This window comes from Propithecus coquereli, unplaced genomic scaffold, assembly GCF_000956105.1.
Source record: "Propithecus coquereli isolate 6110/MARCELLA unplaced genomic scaffold, Pcoq_1.0 Scaffold291, whole genome shotgun sequence".
NCBI classification, from domain to species: Eukaryota; Metazoa; Chordata; class Mammalia; order Primates; family Indriidae; genus Propithecus; species Propithecus coquereli.
The window spans coordinates 495,677-506,177 of record NW_012148519.1 but is presented as its reverse complement, the minus strand read 5'-3'; the positions used below and the strand labels follow the sequence as shown (position 1 = coordinate 506,177).

The 10,501-nt window shown below is 40.6% G+C and overlaps 1 protein-coding gene across 1 annotated transcript in view; it reads left to right on the top strand.

The window, feature by feature from the left end:
* Positions 1 to 8,555, top strand: part of LOC105813826 (schlafen family member 13-like) — a 10,698-nt gene extending 2,143 nt beyond the window's left edge. Inside the window, exons 2-5 of the mRNA XM_012648627.1 lie at positions 3,416 to 4,485; positions 5,178 to 5,309; positions 6,865 to 7,588; positions 7,784 to 8,555. Coding sequence (XP_012504081.1) covers positions 3,435 to 4,485; positions 5,178 to 5,309; positions 6,865 to 7,588; positions 7,784 to 8,555 — 2,679 coding nt within the window. The 5' untranslated portion in view covers positions 3,416 to 3,434. The remainder of the gene's footprint in view (positions 1 to 3,415; positions 4,486 to 5,177; positions 5,310 to 6,864; positions 7,589 to 7,783) is intronic.
* Positions 8,556 to 10,501: the final 1,946 nt, after the last annotated feature.

Genomic DNA, 10,501 nt, shown 5'->3' with positions numbered 1-10,501 from the left:
TTTAATCACAAAAATGAAAAGGAAACAAATTTTTAAAACCTCTATACACATTAACTCCCTTCTCCCCCAACATTTTGAATTTTTGATGTCACAGTTTACATTTTTTATATTACCTATCTCTTAACTGTTGTAGTTATTATCATCTCTAATAGTTTTGTCTTTTAGTCTTCTTACAAAAGATGTAAGTGATTTACATATCACAATTACCATATTAGTATAATAAATGCATTAGTGTCCTTTTCTTTTGGTTTAAAGACCTCCTTTAAGCATCTCTTGTGGGACAGATCTGGTAGCAATAAATTCCCTCACTTTAATTGTCAGGAAAGTCTTTATATCTCCTTCCTTTTCTTGAAAGATAACTTTGATGGGTATAGTATTCTTGGTTGGCATTTTTTCCCTTCAGCTTCTGCTAAGAAGTCTACTGCCAGGCATCTTGGAGCTCCCTAATATGTTATTTGCTTCTTTCTCTCACTGCTTTCAGGATCCTCTCTTTGTCTTTCACCTTTGTGAGTTTGATTAAAATATGTCTTGGGGTGTTCTTATTTGGATTGAATCTGATTGGTGGCTTTTGCTCTCCCTGTACCTGGATATTTATATCCTTCTCCAGCTTTGGGAAATTTTCTGTTATTATTTCTTTGAATAAACTTTCTACCCCTTTGTCTTTCTCAGTTCCCTCTTTAACTCTGTCTGATTACCTGAATATTTGTTCTTTTTATGTTGTACCATAGTTCCCATATGCTTTGTTCATTCCTTTTCATTTTTTTTACTGTTTTCTTCTCTGTGTGTTTTTAAATAGTCTGTCTTTGAGCTCACTGGTTCTTTCTTCTGTTTGATCAATTCTGCTGTCAGTGCTCTCTGTTGCATTTTTCATTTCATTCATCATATTTTTCAGCTCCAGAATTCTTTGAATTTAAAAAATTATTTCAATCTCTGTTAAACTTCTCTGATAAATTTCTGAGTTGGTATTCTATGTTTTATTGAAGTTTGTTGCTCTTCCTTAAAACAGCTATTTTGAATTCTATGTCTGAGAGATCACACATCTTTATAACTTTAGGGTTGGTTTCTGGTGCCTTATTTTGTCTGTTTGGTGAGGTCATATTTCCCTGAATGTTCTTGATGTTTGTGCAAGTGCTGAGGGAATTTATTGCTGCCAATCTGTGCCTTGATGGATTAGGTATTTATTTTAGTCTTCGCAGTCTGGTTTGGTTTGTAACAGTCCTTCTTCAGAGTGCCTTTCAGGGATTCTAAGCCAACTCTCATGTCCCTTGAGCCTATGGCCACTGTAGCCATCTCAGCCCTAGAGGACATGGTAAGCCCAGGCTTGCCATGAGCCTCAAGAAGACTCTGAGCTTGATGTGGCTTTCTGGCCACCTCTGGACCCAGTGAAGACCCAAGGAGGGTTCTGGGTCTGTGTAAGAATGCTGGCCAGGGATCTGCATCTAGAAGATTGTCCCAGTGGCCCAAATGGGCATGCCTCCCAGCAGATCTATGCAAAGGCAGGCTATCAACTGCAGCAAGAGGGGCTGGAGTTGAGATTCGGCCCCTTCAGGATGTGCTCTGGGAAGGAGGCTGGTGGGCCCATCTCACTTGCTCAGGCAGGTGTGTATCACCCTGCAGGTCCCTGAACATGTGGAGTAGTTCTTCAGCTGCAACAGGAGGGACTAGAAGCTGAAACTGGGCCCCCTCACCATCTGCTATGAGATGTAGGTTGATGCACCTGTCATGAAGGCTCAGACTCTTGGGCTGAGAGATATGGGCGAGTCTGTTCCACTCTATTAAAATGTTTTTGTCCTTCCGCCTTTGCACCAACTGCCTCTGTCTCGAGATGGCTTTGTTTCCTACTTCAAAGGGAAAAGAGCAGGCATCAGAGTGTGCTTAGTCAACTTCCTCCCACCTACCTTGACAAACCTACCTTGACCCATGCCAATTAATTTCTTTTCCCCTCCTCCTGATTTTCTTCCACATTCTGGATCACATTCCTTCCCTACCTCTCTTTTCAGGGCCTTCAGTATTTTTCAATCATCCCATCTTCCTTCTAAATCTTAAAATTTTCACTTCCCTACTGGATCCTTCCCATGCATGTGAAATATTTTCAAGCCTTTCCCAGCTCAAAAAAATTCTTCAACTTCCTCTCTTCCTGCAGCTACATATCACTGTACTTCTCCTCTTTCATAGCTTGATATATCAACAAGTTGTACAGACTCAATAATGTTATTTCCTTACCTCCCATTCATTCTCCAACACATTGCAAAAGGATGACAATAATACAGGTTACTTTACTGAACAAAGCATAGCGTTAAATGGTTGATGTGAATTATCTTAATTAATCCTCATAATAACAGTCATATTAAGGTAGATGCACCACATATGGAAGTAACATTCATCGGGTGTTGGGCAGGTGGGAGAGGGGAGGAGGAGATGAGTGAATTCACACCTAATGGGTGCGGTTCACACTGTCTGGGGGATGGGTACACTTGTAGCTCTAACTTGGGCGGTGCAAATACAGCATACGTAACCTAAACATTTGTACCCCGGTAATATTCTGAAATTTTAAAAAAGGTACATGCACCATATCTTATAGATAAGAAAACAGAGTTAAAAAGAGGAAACATTTAGGCTAATAGCATAACACTATTAAATGACAACTGGAATTCAGGCCGTCTTTGTTGACTCTAGTGTCCAAGACCTTAGCCCCTGGTATGTTGCCTCCTATCCCCTACTCCCCGGGTGTCGGAACAGCATTTTTCAAACTCACCAATTATCTCAATTTTGCTAAACCTAATAACACTTTCCAGTCATCACCAAGCTGCACCTGTCAGCAGTACTAGATACCATAAAAGTTCAGCAGGTGACCTTGTTTGGGCTTCCTTAATACCATATTCCCTTGGTTTTATCCTTCCTCTTTGGTTTTTCACACTCAGTCCTCTCCGCAGTCTCCTGTTTGATGTTTTCTCCTTTTACTCATTCCCTATGTTGACATTCATTGGAAATTTGTCCTAAACAGACGTATTTTCATGCCATGGTGCACACATCCCCCTCAGGTGATCCGACCACTCATGTGCTTCAGTGCTGATGACTTCACCAGGCCAACTCCAAAGCATCCTATAGGTCCCTGGCTTAAATGTTACTCCCTCCTAGAAGTCTTATTGAACTGTTGTCTCCAGATTAATTCAGATACTCCTTTAATGTGTTTCTCCTCTTATAGTCCATATAACACATGATGATAAATGCTGATTTCATAGCCCCCTTTCCTGCCAGACAGCTCCTAAAGGGAAGGGACTATTTCCTGTCTTGCTGACTAGTCCATTGGCTTCTCCCAGTACATATTTGACACACATTAAAGATTTTCTAATAAATGAACTGCATGCATGGAACAATTAATTTCTTACTCAAAGTGAAACAAATGTTCTAATAGTTTCATCCGTAGGGTCAACATGGAGACAAATAACTGCTACCCGTTGGTGGAACGATTTTGCCCAGACTTGGTCATCAATGTAGGAAAAGTGACTCTTGGAGAAGGAAACAGAAGAAAGCTGAATACAACTCAGAAACAAGAGAAGGCAAGGTTTACAGAGGCTGTGTGTGCTTTATTAAACTCAGGAGGAGGAGTGATTTGGATGAAAATGGAAAACAATGATGAGTGTCCTGTGGAGCTGGGACAAGATTTAGAACAGTCTTTGAGAAACCTTATTGAGTTTTCAGACTTTGAGACTTTCTTTGAGATCAAGCAGCAAGACGAGCATTTTTACATTTTTGTTAAGTCCTGGAGCAGTGAAGACAGTTCTGTGAGGCCCCGCATTTGCAGCCTGAGTTCTTCACTACACTATAGATCTGGCACCTCTGCACTTCCCATGGATTCAAGACAGGCATTCCATCTCCTCAAGACCAAGAAAAAAGATGCAAAATGTAGTTTGATTAATGAAGGATCTCCCCCTAGTAAAATTCCCAAAGCTGACCATCAGAGCACCTCTGAATCAAATCCTGCATACAAAGTTTTCCAAATGAACAGGCTTAAATATGGTGAAATCCTGCCATTTACTGAATCTCAATCCATAGAGTTTAAACAGTTTGGTACAAAAAACACCCAAAAATATGTGAAAAAGATAATTCCAGAGTACGTCTCAGCATTTTCAAACAGCAAGGGAGGCTATCTTTTTATTGGAGTGCATGATAAGAGTAGAGAAGTCCTGGGATGTCCAAAAGAAAATGTTGACCGAAACTCTTTGGAAAGTGTAATAGCAACAGCAATTTCCAAGATGCCCGTTGTCCACTTTTGCTCTTCCAAACCAAGGCTGGAGTGCACCATAAAAATCATAGATGTGTTTAAGGATGAAGAGTTGTATGGTTATCTCTGTGTGGTTAAAGTGGAGCCATTCTGCTGTCCAGTGTTCTCAGAAGATCCCAAATCATGGATGGTGAAGGACATGCACATCTGCAGCCTGACAGCCAAGGAGTGGGTAGGCATGATGATAGATCCCAATCCAGGTAAGGGGGAGCAAGCGCCTCCCTCCCTTTCCTCCTTCCTCCTCAGCATCTTCATGTCCTACATTCTCTGCAACTCTGAGCTCCTCACACCCACTCAAATTTACTTTCTTTAAATGTCCATGTTTTTCATATATGGGAAGGTTTTATTGGGTGAGAAAAAGCCAAAATCGGATATTTTGTGAATGGTGATTTCCCACAAAAGAATTAGGAAAGGGAAATTTGGAAGTGGATTCCTTTATTAAAATCCTCTAATTGAAATTTGCTAGACCCTCATAGTAACAATTACCCTGTACCTCAGTTTAGCATGAGATCAACTCTGGAAGACAAGAGCCAGAGTTGGGTGAGTTTTGTTTGGTTGTGGTTAGTGGAGGTGCATGAGCAGGAATATAAAATACATGATGATTAGAATTTAAAAACAGAGTGTTTTAAGTGTCACTACAGTTCCAGGAAAGAGCTATTCAAATATGGAAGAGAGAGCATTATTTTGAATAGGAAAACACCATTCAAGATTTAAAAGATGGGCTTTTTAATGGTGGATCTTTGGGAAGCTTGACATTGGGTCAAGGAAGGGTGAAGTGTCTGACTTTGGGGCCTGATTGTACCATGTGAAGTGAAATTTAGGCACAGCTTTCAATGGCCTATTCCGGTGGTGGGGGATGAAATCCTACAGGGTAAACTGTTCTTTCTTTCAGAGTTACTTTCAGAGTTGGCCGAGGCTTTTGAATCTCAGCTGAGCCTATCCCACAGACCTTCATTTTGCAGACCGGTGTATTCTAAGAAAGGTCTGGAACATAAAGCAGATCTTCAACGACATTTGTTTCCAGGTACTAACTGCCAGTTTTTACATTAGGAGAAAGGGAGATGATTTAATACAGTTGGTTAAAAACAAATCCGTGAAAGACTGTGTTCTTCAAATCCAAGTGTATCAAGTGACAGTGCCACAAGCCTCCTGGGGATGAGTTTCAGGTACCCTTAGAAATAGCTTAGTGGTTGCCAAATCTAACTGTTTATCAGAAATACTGTAGGAGGTAGTTAAACATGCAGTTGTCCAGGTCCCCACGAAGAACTTACAAACATGTAATTTCCAGGGATGAGGCCTGGACATGTGCATTTGAGCAAGCTTCTCCAGTTCTTCTGATGTTCTGCTGGGTTTGGAAACCACTCGTCTAGTACAAGTGTAGGCAAACAAGGGGGCACTGTGGAATACTTGACCACTACTGTTCAGCTTTTCAGAGATGGAAGAATCATATCCGTAAAAAGAATAAAAATGTTCACCTGGTAGAATATAAAAACACAGAGAAACCACAAGTAATTTCTCTTGAAGGGGCTAGAGGGGACGAGTCACCAGTGGCCCAGAGGAAGCGTAAAATAATCATTCAAGACCACGGACAGTGTTAGGTAACCTGTTTCCCTGCTGCTCAGATATTTTTTTAGCAAGATTCTGTCCAGGAGTTCGTACTTAGAAAAGGAAACCTAGATTTCTAGATGAGGAAAATGACTTGAATAACTTCACACACTGAAAATATTAAATGTGTGATCTAACAGTAGAACATAATATGCAAATATCCTATAATCTCTAGACATTTATTAAGCGCCTGATAATTAATATATTATGTCTGCCTTAGGCCCATTTTCAACCAAATAGTTTTCTTACTTACCTGAGATCTTTGTAGTTATTAGCTTACGAGAATGGTTGTTTGACATTTCACAATAAGAATATGAGGTACAAGCATAATCCAGTACATACATGGTTTTCACTTTCTCAGGCTCAATAAATTCCATTTTAGTTGACACACTCTACTCTCCATGAGATACATTAGAAGGGCAACGTCATTCAGTTTACCACATTTGTAGGGTGTGTGTTAAAGAGAGGTGCACCAAGCTGGGTGCAGTGGCTCACGCCTGTAATCCTAGCACTCTGGGAAGCCGAGGCAGGCGGATTGTTTGAGCTCAGGAGTTCGAGACCAGCCTGAGCAAGAGCGAGACTCCGTCTCTACTAACAAAAAAAAGAAATTATCTGGACAACTAAAAATATATAGAAAAAATTAGCTGGGCATGATGGCGCATGCCTGTAGTCCCAGCTACTCGGGAGGCTGAGGCAGGAGGATCACCTGAGCCCAGGAGTTTGAGGTTGCTGTGAGCTAGGCTAATGCCACGGCACTCACTCTAGCCAGGGCAACAGAGTAAGACTCCGTCTCAAAAAAAATAAATAAATAAAAATAAAATAAAAAACAAAAAAATGGTGCACCAGAGGGAATTTCTCCTAAATTGCACAATTATCTGGGGGGCTTTACTGTCTGTCCCTTTTAAATGTAAGATGTGATTCATACAAAATAATGCACACATTTTTGAACTCTTTTCTATTTTTTACACATCTAGTGGCATCAGATCATTTGAGATACACTCCCGAATCCCTCTGGAAGGAGCTATCCTCAGAGCATGAAGGGCTGGAGGAGTTAATAAATAGTCAAATGCATCCTTTCTCCCAGGGAATTTTGATCTTCTCCAGAAGCTGGGCTGTGGACCTGAGCTTGCAAGAGAAGGAAGGAGTCATCTGTGATGCTCTGCTCATAGCACAGAACAGCGCCCCCATTCTCTACACCATTCTCAGGGAGCAGGAGGCAGGGGGGCAGGAATACTGCACCCGCACAGCCTTTACTTTGAAGCAGAAGCTGGTGAACATGGGGGGCTACACCGGGAAGGTGTGTGTCATGGCCAAGGTCCTCTGCCTGAGTCCTGAGAGCAGCGCAGAGTGCTTGGAGGGTGCAGTCTCTCCGATACATTACCCCAGGTCCTATAGCCTGGCAGACACCCAGCAGGTGCAAGGCTTGCTGCAGGCCCTCGTGATTGTCCTGCTCGGCTTCAGGTCTTTCCTGAGTGACCAACTTGGCTGTGAGGTTCTAAATCTGCTCACAGCTCAACAGTATGAGCTATTCTCTAAAAACCTGTGCAAGAACAGAGAGTTGTTTGTCCATGGCTTGCCTGGCTCAGGGAAGACAATCATGGCCATGAAGATCATGGAGAAGATCAGCAATGTGTTTCGCTGTGGGGCAGATAGAATTCTCTACATTTGTGAGAACCAGCCATTGAGAAACTTTGTCAGGTAAGCAGTTGGACTTTATGTCTCTAAGTGTTATTTAGTCTGGGTTTTATTTTCTCTTCTAAGTCACCTTGTTCCTTGAAAATTAGGTGGTAAGTTGATCTGTGGCAACAGACTGTTCAGGTGGGCACGATAGAGTAATTTTCTCCTTTTTTTTTTAGTTAGAGAAACCTGAGTGTGTCATTTTAATTTTTACAGTAATAAGAAGATCTGCCAAGCAGTGACCCGGAAAACCTTCATGAGAGATAACTTTGAACATATTCAACACATCATCATTGATGAAGCTCAGAATTTCCGCATTGAAGATGGAGACTGGTACGGGAAGGCAAAAACCATCACTCAGAAAGCTGAGGATTGCCCAAGAATCCTCTGGATCTTTCTGGACTACTTCCAGACCAGCCACGTGTGTCGCAGTGGCCTCCCCCCTTTCTCACACCAGTATCCAAGAGAACAGCTCACCAGAGTGGTCCGCAATGCAGATGAAATAGCCAGGTACCTACAAGAAATAATGCAGGTCATCAGAGAAAATCCTCCACATAACCTCCCCTCTGAGTATCTGGCCATGTGCCATGAAGCTAAATGGGTTGCAGGTGTTGCAGGCAATGTAACGGTTAAAGACCTGGACTTGGAGGAGATGACCATCTATGTAGCAGATCAGTGCCACTTTCTCTTGAGGAATGGTTACTCTCCCAAAGATATTGTCGTGCTTTTCAGCACAGCAAGTGAAATGGACAGATATAAAGATAAGTTTTTGAAAGAAATGAGGAAGAGAAAATTTTCTCAGATGGATGATGAATCCACTTTTACCGATGCCATGTTGGACAGTGTCCGTCGATTTTCAGGCCTGGAGAGAAACATTGTGTTTGGGATCAATCCCAGCACAGCTGAGCCAACCATTTTTTACAATCTTCTGCTCTGCCTGGCCTCCAGGGCAAATAAACATCTGTACATTCTGAGGCTTTCCAACTAATAGGAAGACCTCAGTCTAAGAAGTAATAAAGATAAAATATCGCCTTTGTCCCTGCAGTCTCAGAAAAGGAACGACTGTTCTGATCAGACAAGTATTATTCTAACAGCAGAGCCTTTAAAGAGAACTAGCTTCAGAGTTGTTGCTATATTTTTTGAAAGGACCTTCTGAAAAGTCTGATTCTGATTGGTTATATTAATTAATACTCTTCTTACCTTGCTATTCATATGCATGGAAATTTGATTGTTAAAAACTCACAAGTATGTTTTCTTCACTAAGCCCAAAGAGGATTGTTGATATTTCCTTCTTTGTCCACACTTGGAAATGCAATGAAACGTGACTGTACTACATTTCTTTTTATGAAGAGTTTAAGAATCTGTGATTCTTTAACAAAGAGTAATATGAAGTGGACCATTAATCTAAATGCTGATTTCTTGGTAAATATTCTCACCATCGTCAATTTCAAGCTGACTATGTGACATCAGCAGGCTCACGACATCCCTGAAAAATTAACATTTTGCCTTTGGGAACAGGTATGAGCCAGCTCCAGCATATCACTACAACTTCAGCCATTCCAGCAAAATTTGGTGTGCCTCTTTCCCAGCCTCAATATTTTTAGAAAGAGGAAATATTTATATCAGAAAAATGGAATATCGTAAGCTTTTAAGTACTTAGTTGTTTTTACATCGATATTTATAAATATTGTGCTCTGGTCAAAAAGTGAAATTTACCTTTTTATGGAACAATTCATAACTCAGTTGAGTTATCTCAAAAGGCAACTTTTCCAGGTAGAAAATGATTATGATATTCATTCCTCTGAAGATTAATTTCTACCATTAATATATTATGCAATATATTAGCAAAAAGAATAAAGCTCACCAGAAATATATGGCCATGCAGCAGAGGAATGTTGCCACACAACATTTCAACATGAAATTTTAAAAATGTTATAAAGCAATTGCAACTACAGAAGGCTATCACAAATCAGAAATAAGAAAACAAGGATAAGACATGGCACAATTTAAAGAGGATATGAAATGTAAACTAACTCAAGAGAGGAAGCAAATCACAAAATAATTTCAGAAGACTAGATTACGAGATGCACATGAGACAATAGACAAATGGAAAACAGAATAATCTAAAAAGAAAAACCAAAAAAGTAAATAAAAGCAAAGAAAGATTTTTAAGAGATTAGAAAGAGATACATACAGAAGATAGGCAATGCATTTTCAATGTCTATAAAATTGGAGTCCCTCAAAGAGTAAAATAAAGTAGTAGAACAGAACAAACATTTAAAATGATAACTTACTAAAATGTGTCTGAAATAAAAGAACCCCTGAATCTACATATCATAGAGGCCTACAGCGTATCTGGGAAGTTTAACATGGATACGTAACCAATACACTTGTTGGGCTGTAAAAATAGACTCCACTGGCATGAAAAGGCTGACTCACTTGTAAGAAAAAGAGTTATCAGATTGGCACCAGCCTTTTCAGCAGAATGTTCCATGCCAGAAAAGAGCCAAGATACACCAACCAAAGAGCCCTGGCAAGGAAGCGTGAGCCATGGATGTGGGAGCCAATGCTTTTACATACAGCATCTGTTTATGTAAGAACTTGGGGAATCTTAATCTCATGAACCCTTCCTGAGGAATTTATTAAAGGATGAGCTTTACCCAAGAAATGATTGTAGAAACTTTGGCAAAAGGATTATCAATGAACACAGTCTATAATTAACTGCAGATCCCCAACAATGTTGGGGATTAAGGATGATTAAAAAAATACATTGGCTGGGCGTGGTGGTTCACGCCTGTAATCCTAGCACTCTGGGAGGCTGAGGTGGGAGGATCGCTTGAGCTCAGGAGTTTGAGACCAGCCTGAGCAAGAGCGAGACCCCGTGTCTACTAAAAATATAGAAAGAAATTAGCTGGACAACTAAAAATATATATA